This window comes from Symphalangus syndactylus, chromosome 20 (assembly GCF_028878055.3).
Source record: "Symphalangus syndactylus isolate Jambi chromosome 20, NHGRI_mSymSyn1-v2.1_pri, whole genome shotgun sequence".
Lineage (NCBI taxonomy): Eukaryota > Metazoa > Chordata > Mammalia > Primates > Hylobatidae > Symphalangus > Symphalangus syndactylus.
Window position 1 is genome coordinate 35,555,525 of NC_072442.2, and position 20,372 is coordinate 35,575,896.

At 54.8% G+C, this 20,372-nt stretch overlaps 2 protein-coding genes across 7 annotated transcripts; one reads left to right on the forward strand and one right to left on the reverse strand.

Moving 5' to 3' along the window:
- Window positions 1-579: 579 nt before the first annotated feature.
- Window positions 580-19,125, reverse strand: SGCA (sarcoglycan alpha). 6 transcript variants are annotated; one of them, XR_008653124.2, is made up of 11 exons: window positions 18,872-19,125; window positions 17,179-17,298; window positions 16,930-17,084; window positions 16,647-16,719; window positions 16,096-16,294; window positions 15,414-15,576; window positions 14,309-14,517; window positions 13,995-14,021; window positions 9,089-9,281; window positions 3,419-3,492; window positions 580-1,564 (listed from the first exon to the last, which is right to left on the reverse strand). XR_008653124.2 is itself a non-coding variant. In XM_063628765.1 (10 exons), exons 1-9 carry the CDS (start codon window positions 19,083-19,085, stop codon window positions 9,101-9,103), a joined length of 1,341 nt encoding a protein of 446 aa, XP_063484835.1. In that variant the 5' UTR covers window positions 19,086-19,125; the 3' UTR covers window positions 2,708-3,492; window positions 9,089-9,100. The 6 variants fall into 6 exon arrangements, 4 of the variants coding, with proteins under 4 accessions (XP_063484835.1, XP_063484837.1, XP_055113120.2 ...); XR_010118085.1 differs by having other exon boundaries at window positions 580-2,698; XM_063628765.1 differs by lacking the exon at window positions 580-1,564 and having other exon boundaries at window positions 2,708-3,492.
- LOC129469927 (putative histone H1.9) lies at window positions 12,126-13,126 on the forward strand. The gene is given in 4 exon segments (XM_055257147.2): window positions 12,126-12,379; window positions 12,526-12,549; window positions 12,552-12,820; window positions 12,823-13,126. Coding segments are annotated over 4 exon segments (717 nt in total). The 5' UTR covers window positions 12,126-12,174; the 3' UTR covers window positions 13,042-13,126.
- Window positions 19,126-20,372: the final 1,247 nt, after the last annotated feature.

Here is a 20,372-nt window from a genome sequence, read left to right on the forward strand (position 1 = left end):
GGGTGGGGTGGGGAAGGAATCACTGGTGCTATAGAAATTGAGATGCCCCCCCAGGCCAGCAAATGTTCCTTTTTGTTCAAAGTCTATTTTTATTCCTTGATATTTTTCTTTTTTTTTTTTTTTTGTGGATGGGGACTTGTGAATTTTTCTAAAGGTGCTATTTAACATGGGAGGAGAGCGTGTGCGGCTCCAGCCCAGCCCGCTGCTCACTTTCCACCCTCTCTCCACCTGCCTCTGGCTTCTCAGGCCTCTGCTCTCCGACCTCTCTCCTCTGAAACCCTCCTCCACAGCTGCAACCCATCCTCCCGGCTCTCTCCTAGTCTGTCCTGCGTCCTCTGTCCCCGGGTTTCAGAGACAACTTCCCAAAGCACAAAGCAGTTTTTCCCCCTAGGGGTGGGAGGAAGCAAAAGACTCTGTACCTATTTTGTATGTGTATAATAATTTGAGATGTTTTTAATTATTTTGATTGCTGGAATAAAGCATGTGGAAATGACCCAAACATAATCTGCAGTGGCCTCCTAATTTCCTTCTTTGGAGTTGGGGGAGGGGGAGACATGGGGAAGGGGCTTTGGGGTGGTGGGCTTGCCTTCCATTCCTGCCCTTTCCCTCCCCACTATTCTCTTCTAGATCCTTCCATAACCCCACTCCCCTTTCTCTCACCCTTCTTATACCTCAAACCTTTCTATTTCCTCTTTTATTTTCTATTCTTGCAATTCCCTTGCACCTTTTCCAAATCCTCTTCTCTCCTGCAATACCATACAGTCAATCCACGTGCACAACACACACACACACACCCTTCACACCTGGGGTTGTCCAAACCTCATACCCACTCCCCTTCAAGCCTGTCCACTCTCCACCGCCCTGGATGCCCTGCAGTTGGTGGCGGTGGGATGCTCATGGATACTGGGAGGGTGAGGGGAGTGGAACCCGTGAGGAGGACCTGGGGGCCTCTCCCTGGACTGACATGAAGGGTAATCTGCCGTCTGCTCCTTCCTCACCCACGCTGAGCTCCTACCGAAGGAGCAACGCAACAGGAGAGGGGTCTGCTGAGCCTGGCGAGGGTCTGGGAGGGACCAGGAGGAAGGCATGCTCCCTGCTCGCTGTCCTGGCCCTGGGGGAGTGAGGGCGACAGACACCTGGGAGAGCTGTGGGGAAGGCGCTCACACCGTGCTCTCGGGAAGGAAGGAGGCCTGGCCCTGCTCACCACAGACTGGGTGCCTCGACCTCCTGAATCCCCAGAACACAACACCCCTGGGCTGGGGTGGCCTGGGGAGCCATTGTGCCCCTGCCTCCCGCCTACTCCATTTTAAGCTTTTTATTTCTTTCTTTTTTTTTCTTAAATTCTTGCTTCCTCTTCCTCCCTTTTCTCCCTCACTTCTCTTTCCCTTCACCTTCTGCCCGCTCCTTGACTGTTCGGCTCCCCCATCTCAGGTAAGGGGGACAGCGAGTGTGGTCAGCGGGGGACAGAGAATCCAGGGCGTCAGAAGTTTGGAGAGAATCAGGCACCCGGAGCCAGGGAGACAGCGAGACGACAGCTGGTCACCTCTCTCACCTTGTCTCAGGTCTAAACCCAAAAGGAACAAAAAGCCCGTGTTCCTCCCTAAGGTCTCCAGAGAGATGGACAAGTCTGTAGATACCATCCATCAGCAATACTAATATCGTGGTGTCATTAAGTATTCATGGCCATTCATTATGGCCTTTAATAATTCATCATTAGCACTTCTACCACACTTAGGACAGTGTAGAAAGGGAATCAGTCTAGAGAGGATAAGAATGATGGCATATAAATGAAGGCTTATTCATATGCAAATTACCCAAAGTTGTGTGATGCCCATGCATCTCTCTTTCTCTCTTTTTTTTGAGGCAGAGTCTCACTGTGTCACCCAGGCTGGAGTGTGGTGGTGCAGTCTCAGCTCACTGCAACCTCCGCCTCCCAGGTTCAAGTGATTCTAGTGCCTCAGCCTCCCAAGTAACTGGGATGACAGCCATGCACTACCACGCCCAGCTAATTTTTATATTTTTAGTAGATTCAGGGTTTTACCATGTTAGCCAGGCTGGTCTCGAACTCCTGGCCTCAAGTGATCCGCCTGCCTCAGCCTCCCAAAGTGCTGGAATTGCAGACATGAGCCACAGCGCCGGGCTCCATCTCTTGATCAATGTGTTGATTGCTTGGTGATGCCTGCCATGCTGCCCAGGAAACCCTGTCCACCTGGACCTCTGGGACTTTTGGACCCTGGCTGTCCAGGCCACATCCCCATCTGCCCTCATGGGGGACCCAGGGACATCCTGAGCCTGGCATCCAAGGCTCTACCTGGCCACTACCCACCTGCCCAGGATCACTGTCCCCTCCCCTGCCCACATCTGTCACACCAACCAAAAAGGGTGGCCGCAGTTCTCACAAATGCACTGCATTTCCCCACTTCCAGGCCTTCTAGATGTCCTTTCTCTCTGCATATTCAACACCCTACTGTCCGGGCCATGCTCAAATGTTTCATTCTCCTCCCATTCCCTTGCCCAACCCAGCCTGAGCTCAGCCCCTCTGAGTTTCCAAAGCTCTCCAGATCCACATAGCTCCCCTCGGTCCTTTATCCTAGGATTGTGGACGTGGTCATGTTTCCATCCTGTTATTCTCTCCAGACTAGAGGCCAGGTGTTGCGATGCAGGGCTAGGCAGAGTCTGTGCTTAGGTACTGGGGAGACTAAAGAGAGAGAGACTGAGCTAGAGAGGCCACCCATCAGGTGAGAGCATGGCGCTGTGTGTGCTTTGTGCACAGGAGTGAGCAAGTGTGAGAGGAAGAGCAAGTGAAAGGCCCATCGGGGAGCAGACAGCAATGGAGGGCGCAGGGCAGGGCTTTCTACAGCAACAGACATGTCCTAGAGCTGCACTGCCCAGTACGGTAGCCGCTAACCACATGCAGCTGTTGAGCATGTGAGATGCAGTTAGTGTGACTGAGGAATGCAGTTTCCACTTCTACTGAATTGCAATTAATTTTACTAACTATATGTGGGATAAGGGTTACCACACGGGGCAGCAGAGCTGTAGGCAAAGGAGTGAATATGCCTCTTGTCACCTCTGTACAAATCTACATGTGGGTACGTGAGTGTGTGTGCACGCGCGTGGGCATATATGTGGACACACGCACTGTGGGTCAGGGCTGCAGCGGGGGCAGCCTTGTGTGGCAGTGCCCCATGGGCAGCTCTGAGCCTGCATCACGTGGTGTGGGGGCCGGTGTGTGGTTTCAGTGTGTACAGGACAGGAGGGGAGGGGGACAAAGGGGCCATTGTGCCACATTCCCAACTCAAACCCTCCTTTCCGCTGACATCACAGCTGCCCTAAATACAGCCACCCAGACCCACTCCCCGAGACCCTCACTATCTCCTGCAGGGTGTCACAGAGCCTGCTGCTCTGTCAGACTCACCTTTGTCTTCTTTGTGAGAAGGACCAGGCTTCTGATTTTTGGCTGATTTTTCAGTCAAGCCCAGATGGAAAATTCTAGAAAGAGAGGAGCCTTCATTTGGATTTTTAATTTCTGCTGCAATCTCAGAATCCTGGGTCCCTTTTGGGACCTGAGCCCCATCTCCTGGCAGGATTTTCTATCACCGGAATACAGTAGATTTTCCCTCCTTTTTTTTTTTTTTTTTTTTCCCCAACACCTTAACTCTCAGCTTCCCAGACTTTCTCCAGTGACAGAGCTGGGTGGGTGGAGGAGGAGAGGGGTTGCAAGAGAGCTTGCCGGCTGGGGTGAGGAGACTGTGTGTGGAGCAGGCGTGAGCGTGGGCTGCGTGGGAGAGAATGCGAGGCTGCCGTCAAGCCCAGCGTCCACACGAGGAGGCCTGCGATGGCGTCTGAGGGAGCAAGGTGAGTGCCACCAAGGGGTCCCTGTCTCCTGGGGGTGCCTGGTGATGAGAATGTGTCTCACTCTCTGTGCCCACCTACCTGTGCACAAATAAATGCATCTGTGTTCACACGTGTATGTGTGTGGGTTGGGGTGGGGGGGCATCTGTGCATGATGAGGGCAGCTTCCCCACACGTATGGCAGTGAAAGCAACCCTGTGTGAACTGTGAGAACACATGGACTGTGGCATTTGGGACATATGTGTACATGGGCGTGACAGAGGGCATAGGAGGGTCTGTCTGTGTGATACGGATGAATGGGGCAGGGGAGCAGAGAGGAGTGTGGGAAAAATTAGTGGGGGCTCAGTGTGGGAGGAGACCACTCTCCTGAAGTCCCCCAGCCAGTGGGAGCCCTGGTGCTGGGAAGGCTGTGTCTCCCCGTCCCCTTCCCCTGTGTGCGCTCCAGAGGGTATCAAGTCAGGCTGAGGGCATGTCCACAGTCAGGGAGGCAAGATCCTGGAAGCAGGAGGGGTCTTGTCCAGGAGGGTGGCAGGCCCTCCCCATGCAGAGATTTCAACCCTTTGCAGAGGATGTGCAAGGCAAGGCCAGGAGGGAGGTGAGTTTGGCACATGCTAATGCTGGAGAAAGTGGGATTTTCTCCGCAAAAGACAATGGGAGGAACTGGGAAGGGGGTACTGAATGAGAAGGGACAGAGAACCATGATGGGGACTAAAACATTTTAGAGAGTGAGGCCACATACACGTTCAAGTTCTGGATGAATTCACTGCTGTGGGGCAAACTCTGCCCGCACGCTAGGGCTTCGCTGCTGAGTGCACAGAGGCCTAGGAGAGCAGGTGTTCTGTAGAAAGCAGGGAAAGGGGCTGAGTTCTGGGTGTGAGTTAATCTGGGATGGAGATACAGGAAGAGCCATGAAACCAGCGCAGCCCAATAAAGGTAGAACCCAAGGCGCAGATGTAATTTTTCATGTTCTGGCAGCCATTTAAAAAAAGATAAAAAGGGCCGGGGGCGGTGGCTCACACCTGTAATCCTAGCACTTTGGGAGTCCGAGGTGGGCGTATTGCCTGAGGTCAGGAGTTTGTGACCAGTCTGGCCAACATGGTGAAATCCCGTCTCTACTAAAAATACAAAAAAAAAAAAAAAAAATTAACTGGGCCTGGCGGTGTGCGCCTGTAGTCCCAGCTACTTGGGAGGCTGAGGCAGGGGAATTGCTTGAACCAGGGAGGTGGAGGTTGCAGTGAGCCAGGATAGTGCCACTGTACTCCAGCCTGGGCAATGGAGCACGACTCCATCTCAAAAAAAAAAAAAAAAAGATAAAAATGCTGGTGCTGTAGTGCATGTCCTAGCTACTGGGGAGGCTGAGGCAGGAGGATCCCTTGAGGCCAGGAGTATGAGACCAGCCTGGGCAACATAGCGAGACCCTACCTCTACAAAACTTGTAAAAATTAGCCAGATGTGGTGGTGAGTGCCTGTAATCCTAGCTACTTGGTGGCCGAGGCAGGAAGATCACTTGAGTTTGAGGTAACAGTAAGCTATGATCATGCCACTGCACTCCAGCCTGGGCAACATAGTGAGACCTCATCTCAAAAGAATAAATAACTACAGGTAAAACTAATTTTAGCAATGTCTTTTATTTAACCTAATGTATCCCCAAATCCGATCATTTCACCATTACACTGAAGTACATCTCAGTTTGGACTAGCCACATCTTAAGTGCTTAGTACCCACATGGCCTGAGGCTGCTGTACTTGATGGTGCAGCTCTAGGCAGCAGATCCGCACCAAAGATCATACAAATTTAGGCTTCCACCCCCAATTCACAGGGAGAGATTGAACTTTTTACAAGGTGCAGGTGGAAATGGAGTTCATTTAGCCTGGATCTTAGGGGCCAGGGAGACCCCAGGGACCTCTGGCCTTGGGGGATTGTGTGTGTGCTTGCATGCAATAATGTGTCCATCCTTGGGAGCTGCCAGAGTGTCCAGTTCCCACAAATTCTCACAACAGCCCCAAGGCGGTTATGATGATCATCTTATGAGTAAACTAACCCTCAGCTGGCTGAGCCAGCTGTTGTGTGGCAGGATCATGATTCCAGTCCTGCTCCCGGGCAGCATGCAGCAGGGGGCTGAGGCCGGCCCTAGGTGGTGCCTTAAGTAGCCAGGTCTGGCCGATAGAGAGGTGGTGAGGGAATGTCTGAGTGTCAGGCCACGTGTGGGTGCTGTGTTTAGAAGGAAGGTGGAGGCCACCCACTGGGCAACAGGGGCAATGCCATCACGGGACTGGAGGAGACAGGGGTGGAGCAGAGTGTGCAGCTGGGCCAAGTCTCCCGGTGGAGGTGGTGATGGGGGCGGCTGCACTTCTTTGTCCTGGGCTGTGGGGGTTGGAGTGTGACTGCTGGGTGGAATCTTGCGCGCCAGGGAGGGGCTATTGCCCAGTGGGGAGGCACTAAGTATGTCTGTGCCCTCCCGGCATGCTGCCGGGGGCCTCTGGACATGTGTGCCCAGGCAGGGCTCAGCGTCCTCTGCAGGCACGCCATCCTCCCAGCTACTTGTCTGGGCCACTTCCTCTCAGGCCGGCAGCCAGGCTCCCGTGTGCTCTTTGGAGCTGAGCAGGGAGAAAGGCGCTGCCAAGACCCCAAGGCAAAGCCGGGAAGTGAGGAGCTGGCGTTGCACTCTCCCAGCCCTGGCCAGCACAGGAAGAGCACAGGAGGTCCAAGAGCTGCCTGGCTGCAGGGGGCGAGCCCAGAGATGAGGGGTGGGCAGCCTCCGCCTCAAGGGAGCAGGGATCAAGGAGAAGCCACCCCAGACAGCAGGCTGGCTGCTGGAGCCTCCGGTCTGCGCAATTCCTGGTTTCCTTCAGGAGAAAGAAAGAAATAGCCAATGAGAAGCCAGAGGCACCCGCTAGTCAAAGAACCCAATTGGTTATGGTGTGGGCACCTAAAGAGCTAGTCATTCAACAGGCAATTATTAAGCACATACACTGCACCTCAGCCTGCCTCAGCAGATGCTCACGAAACCAATGTTTGATGAGTTGATTGACTAACTAATGGGTACAGGGAGGCTCAGGAGATAATGGAAGAACCTTTAGCCATGGCCTTGCTCACACCCTGTGACCTGAGAAGGGGAGCAACCTCCTTAAGAACACTGAGCACAGGCACGGTAGCTCACGGCGGTCATCCCAGCTACTCAGGAGGCTGAGGCAAGAGGATCGCTTGAGGCCAGGAGTTCAGGGCCAGCGTGGACAATGTGGTGAGACCCTGGCTCTAAAAGAAATAAAGAACGCTGAGCAAACCCAGACACATGGCGTCCCTTCATGCCTTCCTTCAGAACATCCTTGCTGAGCACTCACTGTGTGCAGGCACTGCACCTGCTGCAGGCTGAAAGAATCGTATGTTCTAGTGCGGAAGAGGACTCAGAATACGTGAGCCCAGACAGCTCAAATCCTCTCAGAGAGCAGGAAGTCCTCGCAGGGCAGGCAGTGGGACCACAGAGGGGACAGGGAAGGCCTCTCTGAGGAGGTGCCCTTTGGGCAAAGACAGAACCTGCATTGAGGGGCTAGTTGTGTGGATGAGGGAGCCAGGGCCTCCCAGCAGAGGAAAAGGAGAAGGAGGCTGGAGTGGCGATGCCAGCCCTTGTCTGTGTTCTCTCAGAGTTGCCACTAGGGGAGGGCCTTGACAGCTGTCCCTCTTTTAGCCGGGCCCCTCTCAGGCTGAGTCCCTGGCCTGTCCTCACGTGGGAGTGGGAGTATATGAGCCTGGATGTGGCCAGATGGCAGTGATCAGGGCAGAACTGGCCCAATTTGATTGTGTCCACCTGGGAAAAACAGGCTCAGGCCTCCTTACGGCCAGCTGAGCTCTTCCGAGCTCATGCGGGGTCAAGCTGTGCTAGCGCCACTCAGCCCAACAAGGGTCCCAGGCTGTGCTGTGTCCTCTGCACCCCTGCCCATCTCTGGAGGAGCTCAGCAAGGCGGGGAGTCCTTGAGCCTAGGGCATTCCAGGACCTGCATTCCAACCTCCCTCTTTCCATGTCTTTTTTTTTTTTTGAGACAGAGTTTTGCTCTGTCGCCCAGGCTGGAGTGCAGTGGTGTGATCTCGGCTCACTGCAACTCCACCTCCGGGATTCAAGCGATTCTCCTGCCTCAGCCTCCTGAGTAGCTGGGATTACAGGTACGTACCACCATGCCTGGCTAATTTTTGTATTTTTAGTAGAGGTGGGGTTTCACTATGTTGGCCAGGCTGGTCTCGAACTCCTGACCTCAAGTGATCTGCCTGTTTCGGCCTCCCAAAGTGCTGGGATTACAGGCGTGAGCCACCACGCCCGGGCTCGCTCTCCATATCTAGATTGGCTTCTCTCCAAACACAACAGACAGAGGGACTCTCCCTCCAGGGAATCTTGAGGTGCCAAAGAAATCTACAGGTAAGGGCCTGGATTTCCTGCTTCTAGAACCCCTCAGCTCTGTAGAAGGCAGGGTGGAGGCAGAAGTGCCAGGGTCAAATTCAAGCTTTGCCACTTGCTTGTTCTGTAACCTTGGGTAAGTTACTGACTCTCCCTTGATCTCTGTTTCCTTGTCTATGAAATGGGGATAATGATCCAGGCATCCCTCACTACCAGGTTCATGGGAAGGCTGCAGTTAGCAGGTCCTTCCCTCTTTCTTCCAGAGAGTTTGAGAAACAGCAAAATGCCAAGAGTCCAAAGGGCAGGCTGGCAGGCACTGGCTGCCCGTGGGGCCTCCCAGAAAGCACAAAGGGAAACAGAGCCAGTGAGGACAGGGGAGACTGCCAGCAGCAATAGGTGAGCAGAGCACCAGGCATTTATTCTGAATGTCCTTACTCCACACACCCTCACCCCGCCCCACCCCCTCTCTCTGCTTGTTTAGAGCCGGAGTTCCAGGTGGGCCAGGAGCTGGAATCAGCAGGTGGAATGTGCCGCTCGTGGTGTGGACAGAGAAGGGAGGATGAAGTCAGGGCTTGACCTGGAACCACTACGAGAAGAGAGAGTGGAGGGCTGAGAGGGTCAGATGCTAGTTCTCCTGACTTCCCCACCCTGACCCTCCAGCCGCGAGTGCTTGGCATTGGGGTCATAGCCCTGGCACTGGTGAGGACCCCCAGCAGCGGCCTCAGAGGGGCAGACAAGTCTATGTGTCTCTTCCCCTGACCTCTCCCAGATCCCACCTTGCCCCAGCCTTGAGATAAAGGCCATCTTGTTCCCAGAAATAAGGCTGGCATCACCCACCAGACCCACCTGGCTGGGCCCTCAGTGCTGGTCCAGAATGAGGGGCACCTGGGCGCTGTCCACACGGGGAGGCAGCCGCTCACCCGTGCGCACATTGAACATGGGCAGGGTGGAGAGTGGCCGGGGCACCTCGCGGCTGGTCGCCATCTGCCGCAGCTCCTCTGTGTTCCCGTGGATGGTGCAGTGGTGGACCATCTGGATGCTGGAGGCACAGGTGGGGAGTCATCAGCTCTGGGAGTCAGCTGCTCCGGAGTACAGCCTGGCCCTGCCTCTGAGCCACCCTGCAGTCCTCCGCACCACTTATGTGGGGAGAGACTCAAACACATGATGCAGGGGCAGAAAACAAACAGAAAGCTCTATGGGGCCAGGCGCGGTGGCTCATGCCTGTAATCCCAGCACTTTGGGAGGCCAAGGCAAGCAGATCACTTGAGGTCAGGGGTTCGAGACCAGTCTGGCCAACATGGTGAAACCCTGTTTCTACAAAAAATAAAAATAAAAATTAGCCAGGTGTGGTGGTGGGCACCTGTAATCCCAGCTACTCAGGAGCCTGAGTCAGGAGATTCACTTGAACCTGGGTGGCGGAGGTTGCAGTGAGCTGAGATCGCAAGAGACTCTATCTCAAAGAAAAAAAAGAAAAAAAAAAAAGAAAGCTCTATGGTGCCTGCTCAGTGCCCAGTGGTCAAGACATGGGCTGTGGGTGTAGACAGCCTGGGTTCAAGGCTGTGTGTCTTGGGCAAGTTGCTTAACCACTCTATGCCTTAGTTTGCTCAAGTGCCAAATGGAGATAATAACACCTACCACCAGGCCAGGCACGGTGGCTCACACCGGCAATCCCAGCACTTTGGGAGGCCAAAGCGGGTGGATCACTTGAGGCCAAGAGTTCAAGGCCAGCATGACCAACATGGTGAAACCCCATCTCTATTTAAAAAAAAAAAAAAAAAAAAAACACCTACCTTCTAGGACTGCTGTTAAGATTAAAAGAGAAAATGCGGCTTAGCGTTTAGAACAGTGCCCACCACGTGGTAAGTGCTCATAAGATACAGAGACATGAATAGACATCCACAGGGGCCATATTCTTCCAGAAGCCGGTGTTTGCTGAGCTTTATATTATGTTTTTATATTATTTATTTATTTATTTTTAAGAGATGGGGTATCACTTTGTCACCAACTTCAGTGCAGTGGCACAATCATAGCTCACTGCAGCCTCTACCTCCTGGGCTCAAGCGATACTCCTGCCTCAGCCTCCTGAGTAACTGGGACTGTAAGTGCAAGCCACCGTGATCGGCTAATTTTTTAAATTTTTTTTTGTAGAGACAGTCGTCTTACTATGTTGTTCAGGCTGGTCTTGAACTCCTGGCCTCGAGGGACCCTCCTGCCTCTGCCTCCCAAAGTGCTGGGATTACAGGCATGAGCCACTGCACCTAGCCAAGAATTGGTTTTCTTAGAGGAGCTGGGGCCCCAGGCAGGGCTGAAGCGACCCTACTTGCCACTTGGTTACTGGTGAGATGAGGGAGGAGAAGTGATCCCCAACCATGTTCAGGTCCCAATTAGTGGACACAGACTCTGGTTAGAGCCTGACAGTTTAGACTACAGAAAAGACCTAGCTTCACGCTGAATGGGCCATGCTCCTCCTGCGGGGAGTGGGACCAAGTCCTGTCTGGCCAGCAGGAAGAGGTGGAGTCACCATCTAAGGCCAGGGGAGGGTCAAGATGAGCTCTTGAGTCTGGAATTTGGTGAGCTGAGTTGTCCGAAACACAATTTTCTATTCCCAGGCAAGGGGAGACTGAGGGGAAAGAAAGCAACCAGTGTGTGGCTGCTGAGATGGAGACAGCTGGGCAGGTGAGGCCCTGGCAGAGGAAGGCCTCAGTCAGTGGGCCCCCTCCTTATTCCCAGCCCCACATCTGGGCCTCATTACTCTGGCAACACACAGGTGGAAAAATGTGCTGGGGATGTTTTTCTAGAGCAAGAGCAGAGGCCAGACCCCGCAGTGGCTTCCCCACGGTCCTTCCACATCAGCACTTGGGCAGACAGACAAACAGCAGGCATTCCTACACACTCAGGCACACGCACAGACACACACACACGTGGCCCAGGTCTCACCCACACCCACTCCACCACCAACACACAGTCCCTAAAGCACTGCCTCTGGCACAGAAATCCCCAGGAGAGGGTTGTGGGGCCTGCAGGACTCTGTGACCACTGAAATCTGATCTAGGTGAAAAGCAGGCAGCAGAATCATAACTTGTGGATAATCTGAAAAGTGGCAGACATTGAACAAGTGAAAAATTGGATTTTTCATCAACACGAAATCCAAACCAGCCAAGGCTAATGTTGCACATGGTAAAATGGTTATTGATTTCAAATTGACTGAGGCAGCAGATTTTTCTGACAACATCAGAGCTACAGAGTTGACCCAGGGAAGGCTGGACGTGGACGAAATACTGGTCACGAGAGAATATCCCCAGTGGCAGTAGATGTTAGTGATTAAATTTGGCGCAGTCCAAAAAAATTGAGGAATAAAATATTCCTAGTGAAATGTACATGAAAAGTCACTGATCCCCATGGGGAAAAATTCTATAAAATTGAAAACAGAAAATAAAAGCAAAGCCTTTAACTGCTTTGTATAGAAAGTTGCTTGAGGAATTAAGTCAACTTAGCGTAGATCAAGGAATTACATCTCTGTTCACTCTGGAAAATATATTCCCCATAAAAATTCATAAATGTTGGTATAACCCTGATGCCTGCAAAGCTTGTATTCTTCAACCCAGTGGCTCAAAAACCCAGTGGGTCGAGACAGTGGGGTCAAAATGGTGAGTTTAAAACTGGGGGCCAGGCCAGGTGCAGTAGCTTTAGTCCCAGCTACTCAGGAAGCTGAGATGGGAGGATTGCTTGAGCCCAGGAAGTCTGAGGTTGCAGTGAGCTATGATTATGCCACTGTGCTCCAGCTTGGGTGACAGAGTGAGACCCTCTCTCTAAAAAGTTTTTTAAAAATAAAAGAAGCCCAGGCGCATGCACACACACGTGCATATGTGCACGCACCGTTCAGGCCCACTGTCTGGCCCACAAGCGCAGCCCTCCTCCCCAGGACACCTGGCATGTTACATGCCTCCACCATCGGGCATCTCTGGTCCACCCCTCCCTGGAGGAAACAATGGGGCTACTGTGACCCACACAGAATTCTGGTAGCCTCTGAGGTCACCACAGAGATAACCTCACCACCCCCTGCGCCAAGAGCACAAGTCTGTGGAGGCCAGCCGTGGGTGACTGTCCTTGATCCTCTCTCTGGCCACCCAGGGAAAGGCGAGGGCCAGAGCCCAAGGGGAAGCCTCAGAGAGGACCAGGAACCGGGACACACCTCAGCCATCCTGCGAGGGGCAGCCCAGTGGAGACTTCCAGCCACCCTGGAGGTCCTTTCACCCAAGACACTTCACCTACCCCAGGGAGAGAAGCAGAAAGGCACTTCACCACTGTCCCATCAGTGCCATTGAACTCAAATACTGCCATGGGTGGAGGCCAGCAGGGCAGCATGTCTCTAGCAAGACAGCGACTGGGCAACGCACCTGTGCCAAAGCCTGCCAGAAGCCCAGCACGTCCAAGGTGATCCTGAGGGCTGTGGCAGACAAGGGGACCTGCAAGTATGTGTCCCTGGCCACCCTGAAGAAGGCTGTTTCCACCACGGGCTACAACATGGCCCGAAATGCCTATCACTTCAAGTGTGTGCTCAAGGGGCTGGTGGACAAGGGCATGCTCAGCAGGTGACCGGCAGGGGGACCTCAGGCTCCTTCACCCTGGGCAAGAAGCAGGCCTCCAAGTCCAAGCTCAAGGTCAAGAGACAACGGCAGCAGAGGTGGCACTCTGGGCAGCGCCCCTTTGGACAGCACAGGTCACTACTGGGCTCCAAACAGGGGCACAAGCAGCTTATCAAGGGGGTTCGAAGGGTGGCCAAGTGCCACTGCAATTAATGAGGCAGGCCAGGCAAGTAGTCAGGGGTGCCAAGCCCGCCATTGGCTCAGTGCAGTGGGAATAAAAGGAACCTAACTTATTTCACATCTGCCTCCTGGAATCTGGGGTTCAGGGGATTGGGAGAGGAAGAGGGCTGGGGGCACATAGGAGGGGTAAAGTTATGAGTAGGGGAAACCAGGCCAAAATAAGAAAGGAAGGATTTGGAAAGGGCTGGCAGAATTGGAAGCACTCATAGACACCAGCTAGTCCAACCTCGTGATCTTGCAGGGCATCTGAAGCCAGAAAGAAGGGTGACGGAGTAATTGTGGCAGAGCCCGGCCTGCACCGCAGGTGTCTGACTCATACTGATACTGGGAGTCTCTTAAGTTGCTTCTCAAGCCCTTTCCCCCATAGTGGCAGCAGGTCCCATTCCCCTGTGTCACAACAGGCTCTTCTTTTTTGGGGGAAAGAGTCTCACTCTGTCGCCCAGGCTGGAGTGCCGTGGCACGATTACGGCTCACTGCAGCCTCGATCTCCCAGGCTCAAGCGGTTCTCCTATCTCAGCCTCCCAAGTAGCTGGGACCACAGGCATGCTCCACCACGCCTGGCTAATTAAAAAAATTTTTTTTTGTTGAGATGAGTTCTCTGTGTTGCCCAGGCTGGCCTCAAACTCCCAGGCTCAAGCAATCCTCCCACCTCAGCCTCCCAAAGTGCTGGGATTACAGGCATGAGCCACCACACCCGGCTCACTAGAGACTCTTCTATGGACACCAGCAAATAAGAAGGCAGAGTCAGGAAAGATCAGGCCCAGCATCCAGCCAGCCCGGAGCTGGGGCTCAGAGGTCAAGGGAAGGGGTGAGCATCACCCCAGAGTGATTTATTCTGTCTCTGCTGTTCATGGCATAGTTTGGCGGGGGGGTCCAACAACTGTCTAGGTGGGCTCCCATCCCACCCCCAGCTTTCCTTTACTCACTCAGAGGTAGCCAGGTCTCTCTTCAGCCTGTGGAAAAGTGAAGGAGAGGGTTAGCCCAGCTCTAGGCTTCACCCCAAGGTGCCCCAGGGCTCCAATGTGTGTGGAGGTCTGCGTGTGATTATCCACAATGCCCTCCTGTGCCAGGCCAGGCATATCTCCAGCCCCAAGTTGCCTAGAAAGGGGCCCAACACTCCTTTTGTGCCTGAGAACCCCATTCCCAGGGTGTCTGGGTCCCACACAGTACAAGTGCCATTGTGAGTCCCATGGGTGTGAGCTCCAGCAGGTGTTCCCCCACCCTTCATGCCCACACTCACCTTCCCTCCCGCCGGCAGCACATGACGTAGGCCAGCAGCAAGGTGAGAAGCAGGGCCACCAGCAGGGGCACCAGGAGGGTAACCAGAGCATCCACCAAGAAGTCACGGTCTGGGGCTTCAGTGGGTGGGCAGAAGAACGGGTCATGCTCCAGGATCCCATCGCCTGGGGTGGGCACCTCATCTGCAGGCTCCGGCACTGACTTATCCACCTGCACAGAGAGCTCAGGGCTGACGCAGGAAGTGGCTGGCTGGACACAGAGGTCCCCAGGAACAGGGCAGGGGCCAGGACTAGGAGGCAGGAGACAAAGTCCAGCAGAGGCGGGACAGTGCACTGGTTAGCACACAGCGCTACGGTCTGACCGCCTGGTTTGAATCCAGACTCAGACAAGTGCTTAGCTACGATGATTATGTGCCTCTGTTTCATCACCTGTAACGTCAGAAGGATAACAGTAGCACCTGTCTCCTGGAGTGGTGGTGAGCATAAAATATGTTGATGGGACAGTGCCAAGCACATAGCAAGCGCTCAAGAATGTTGTCAATTACCAGTAGCTGGCTGTGGACCCTGAATGAGTCCCTGCTCTGTTGGTCAATTCACAGGAACAGTGTACAACAGCGGTGGGATCCTGCGAACCTCAGCTCAGTGTCCAAAGAGCTGTTGTGAGCATCTTTGGTTTATAGTGTGAAGAGCTATCAGATCCTTGTTGTAAGTGCGTTTGCTAGGTGGCACCTTAGAGAAAAGCAGACAGAGCTGTCACGCAGAGGCCCTTGGTAGGGAAAGGGTTTGGGAACTGGACTATGATATAGCTGTTGGCCTGGGCAGATCTGGGGCGCGGGAGCTGGAGACCCCACGTTGTGGATTGCGGACTCTGTCGCCCTCTTGTGGGGGAAAGGTAGAACTTCAGGGTGTGTGTGTGTGTGTGTGTGTGTGTGTGTGTGTGTGTGTGTATCCTCAGACTAAGCCTGTGGGCAATACTGAGAACATCAGAGAAAGAAATGGGGACTGGAGCAATTAGAGAGACGGAGGTAGGAAGCAGCATGGGAGGGAAGGGGGACTGGGATTGGGGCCATGCCCCACCCCATCCCTGGTCCCAGGGTCCCTCCTCACCAGGGTCACATTGCACCAGTCAACGCGGAAGTGGGGTGCCAAGGTGTCGTAGCAAGACAGAAGTGGAGGCTGGCCCTGGGCACAGCGGGCGTAGCTATCGGGTGATGCCACCATCTTCAGGCAAGTAGAGAAAGGTGAGGCAGAACCCACCTTAATGTACACCCTGGGACCAGATAGAAGTCATTGTCAGCAGAGTGGGGGCAGGGGGCACCAGGCACCACTCTGCCAGGGGTTGTTGAAACTGTTCTGATTGTAGGCTATGACATGGGGATGGGATGAGAGAGACACCTAGGAGGGAGGATTAAGGGAGGAACATGGCACAGCTGGGGTCTGGCAGGAGTCACAGTCCTCCCAGAGATCTGAGGTCACGGTGAGAGTACACACAGCACCCCATTCTTCTAGGGGGCCTTACCCTCCCCACTAAGGAATGTCTTTTAATGGATGTATCTGGTATGTGCTCATGAGGCACCAGGAAGTACAGAGTTCAGGGTAACTAGGGTCTAGGCTCTGGAAGGACAAGGAGATGCGGGTGTAGCCAGAGGAGAGTGGAGAGTGGTGTGAAGCTGGGAGGTGGAGATGTGCATGGTAAAGCCCCACCTGGAAATTAGGGAGACCCTTGTTCTATGCCTGCCACAAGCTGCATCCTCCTCTTTCAGGAAGTCCTCTAGGGTTGCACGCCTACCCTTCTTTTCGGCCCTCAATGGGAAGGGGGACACGGCCCCCACGGTCCAAGGCTGAAGTGATGTTGAGTAGCTGAAGCTCTCCGGGCTCCCAGAGTCCTCCCAAGGCTGAGAGGAAGCGGCTGGCAGGTGTTGAGGGCAGCACCTCCTCCACATCATGGCTGCGCACCAGGAACTCGGCTTGGTATGGCAGCAGGGGGCCTGGGAAGGCCAGGTGGACACCTCAGGCTGCACCCAGCCCCACCTCTGCCCGGCAAAGCCTCCCCGAATCTCCTCCCCACATCCCTGCACACCCCTTCAGGCCCCTCAATGCCCCATCCACCACAGACCCCAATGAGCCAAGGCCCCATAGTCTGCAACACAGTGGGTAACAGAACTCCAGAGCCTGGAATCCCAGCCCAGCACCCATTCCCTAAGAGCCTTGTCCCCACTTTCCAGGATGCCCTGCTCCATGCCTCTCCAAGCCTCTTCTGTCCACAGCCCCCTTCCCTTCCGGGAGAGATTCCCCAAGACTGGCATTGGTGGGGAAGGGATGGGCCACAGCTAGAGGTACCTTCTGGGTCCCCAATCTCCAGCACCAGCCTCTGCTGAGTGGTATCAAAGCTGTCCCGATTGTAGGCTGTGACCTGGGGGATGGGAAAGACATCTGAGAGGTGGGTTAGGGGAGAAACGTGGCACAGCGGGAGCCTGGCAGGAGAGGACTCAGATACCAAATTAGAGATATGTAAATTATATGTAAATGACTGTGAATGAACACCCAATCCCGACCCGTAGGGCTGCTCCTAGGAGGCCACTCTGGCCCACCCCTGTGATTTTCTCAGAGTCCCTGACGGCACCTCAATGACCTGGCGCCCACGATCTTCTGGGGTGGCAGAGCCGTAGAGGAAGCCAGGGTGGTGGGGGCTGCGCTGGGTGTAGCGGAGCCACCGGGGCAGGTCTGGGTGTCCCTGGAGGTGGGCGTGGTAGGTGATGTGGACAGCAGGTGGGACAGCTGGTGGAAGCAAGGAGAGGGGCTTAGAGTCACAGCAGGAGCCCTGCGGGGTACACCCCAGCCCACCCGCCTGGGTGCCTGTCAGGCCGCTCACCGACATGCTCAGGAAGGCTCAGAAACGTCTCATGGTCCAAGGTGTGCACAAAGACACGGCCCACAAGTGGGTGTAGCGTGGTCTGCTGGGCCTCGGTGTCCCCCAGCCCTGCCAGGAGAACTGTGGGGACCCCACAAGTCCCAAACACACAGACCAGCCTCAGTCCTGGGCAGGGAATAAGCTCCCTTCCCCACCAAGTCCTTGGAGCCCCTAAGGCATCAAGAGAAGCGCTTCCTTTGCTGCCTCCCAGGAAGGGATTGGGGTGGGGGTGGGGGAGCAGGCCCTGCTGGGCTAGACATTTTAATCGTCTGGGTTTCGGGATTCTCGGGAGAGCCTCTCCCGCAACCTTTCCATTCCTTGTTTTAGGCTCCTATTAATGGTGCAGTGGGCAGGGACTGATGTTTGACTGGGAAGAGTGTGTGTGAGGGTGTGTGTGTGTGTGAGGGGATGTGGGTGTGTGTGCGTGAGGGTGGGTGTGAGGGTCTGTGAGGATGTGTGTGAGGGTGTGTGGGTGTGTGTGAGGGTGTGTGTGCACGTGAGAGTGTGTGTGAGAGGGTGTGTGAGGGTGTGTGTGTGAAAGTGTGTGGGTGTGTGTGTGTTTGAGAGTGTGTGTGTGAGGGCGTGTGTGAGGGTGTATGGGGGTATGTGGGGGGTGTGTGGGGGTGTGTGTGACAGTGTGTGATGGTGTGTGTGTGTGTATGAGGGTATGGGTGTGTGTGTGTGTGAGGATGTGTGTGAGTGTGTGAGGATTGTGTGAGGGTGTGTGTGAGGGTGTGTGTGAGGGTGTGTGTGTGTTTGAGGGTGTGTGAGGGTGTGTGAGGGTGTGTGTGTGAGGGTGTGTGTGAGGGTGTGTGTGTGAGGGTGTGTGTGAGGGTGTGTGAGAGTGTGAGGGGGTGTGTGTGAGGGTGAGAGTGTGAGGGGGTGTGTGTGAGGGTGGGTGTGAGGGTGTGTGAGGGTGTGTGTGTGAGTGTGTGAGGATGTGTGAGGGTGTGTGTGTGAGAGTGTGTGAGGGTGTGTGAGAGGGTGTTTGAGGGTGTGCGTGTGTGAGGGTGTGTGTGTGAGGGTGTGTGAGGGTGTGTGTGAGGGGTGTGTGTGCGCGCGCGTGTGTGTGTGAGGGTGTGTATCTGTGAAAGGCACTGGGAAAAGAATTCCATGCTAAATGCCCAAGAATCTAGAGGAGAGGAAGAGGGGCCAGGAGCCTACAGAGGAGGAAGGGTAGCCATCTGGGCCTGGAGACCCCACCTTCCTCCCCTAAAATATAGGTTAGAAGAAGGGCTGCCCTAGAGGCCAGCAGGAGCTGAGCAAAAGGAATCCTAAGCCCAGGAGAGGAGCAGAGGACCTGGCCGCCAGCTTCACCCTCCCTGCCCGGGCCAAATTTAGCCTGGGTTTAGAAGCTTCGGCCTAGCCAGCTCATTAAAGGGCCCACAACCCTTTGGGCCTGTGCTCAGACCCACCCCGGCCCTAGGACACCTCCAGCCCTCAGAGCTCCCAGCCCCCTCATCCCAGAGCCCAGCTCCCAGCCCCATTCCCTGGATCCCCAGCCGGCCATGGCATTAACACCCCAAAGCCCTTCTGGCACCTGCCTCACCCAACCCAGATCCCTCTTCTGCGGGCCCTCCACACCTCCATCTTACCACCCCTAAATCCCACCCCCTCATCCCGGGCCTCCCCACTGAACAAGGCACCAACTTGCCCAAGAGGAGAGGAGTCCAGAAGAGCGTCGCAGCCATGGCTGCCCAGCCGGGCCCGCCCCGTGAGTGACAGAGACAGGGGGCAGGGAGGAGAGGAGGGAAGGAGGGAGGTGGCTCGGGGCAGCTGGGTCCCGGCGTCAGCCTCCCCTCCCCGCCTGGAGCATGCACCGAATCTGGGATAGACACCCTCCTCACACTCATTGTCCCCCCAACCATCCCCTCCAGTGGCCACAGTGTTTTTTAAACCACCAATCTGGCCACCTCCATCCTCCCTTAAAACTCTAATGGTTCTCATGGCCCCTGAGTTCCCAGCTCATCCCCAGTTGGTGGCTTTCTGGCCCGTCCTGAACCTGGTCAGCTGGTCTAGAATCCCATCCTCTGCCCCTACCCTTCCAACCCCAGGCCCCCGCTCAGCCGTTCCTGCCTAGCTTGGCAGACTCTCTCAAGTCTCCATGCCATCACCCAGGCTTTTCCCTCTGCCTGCAGTTCCCTTCCCACCTTCATTCAAGCAGCAACCTTCCAGTCACCTTTCCAGACTCTGCACAGATGTCCTCTCCTCTCTGAAGCCTTTCTGACCTCCCTTCTTCTGCTAGGCCAAGCTGGATGTCCCCTTAGCCCCTGCGTGCTTTCCTAGGCACAACCCAACCACACAGACTGCTCCAAGCTCCTCGAAGACTAGGATCTTGTCACGTTTGTATCCTTTGGCCTGGCACAGGGCCTGGCAACTAGTAGGTGTAACCAGCTGGTGGCAGCTTCCTTAACAGCAAATGTAGGTGCCATCCACCCAGCCTTTATCCCCAGTCCAAGCACTTCGGTGTGGAGGTCTAGCAAGCCCTGGACAGGACCAGCCAGGTAGAGACAGGTGAGCAGAGGAGGCGCCCTCTCTGGCCCATGGAGTCAGGGCTCGGCGCCCAGACTCGGAGGTCTGGAGGTGGGCACGAGTCCCCCCTTGGCCACTTGCTGGGGATGCGGCCTTAAGTGCACCATTTGCCCTCTAGCCTATTTCCACAACTATAAACTGGCAAGAATAGTGCTTGCCTCTTGGCATCATTATGAGGACTCCACAAAGTAATGAATGCAGCGCATATTTACCGAACACCTGCTATGTATCAGACATTGAAATTGCAGAGATAAGCAAACCTCTGCCCACGTGGAGGTCACCTGCCAGTGTGTAATACCAGTTAGCCCTGCCAGCTACTGTGCTGAGAGTCTTACGTATATCTACCTATATTACCTCATTCCATCTCCTCAGCAGTTCCATGAGGCAGGTATTATTACTGTGCCCATTTAACAGATGATAAAACTGAGGCACAGGGGTGTATACCTTTCCCAAGGCCACATTGCTGATGAGTAGAATGCATGCAGACGGCTTAGCCCAGTGCCTGACTCAGTCGATGACTGAGCTGCCGATGTACTTGCCCGGCCCTGCTTCCCCTTCCTTCTTGCCTCTGCCAAAGGATCTCAGTCCAGGGGCGATGGGGCGGGGTGTCCTCTCCCCAGGTC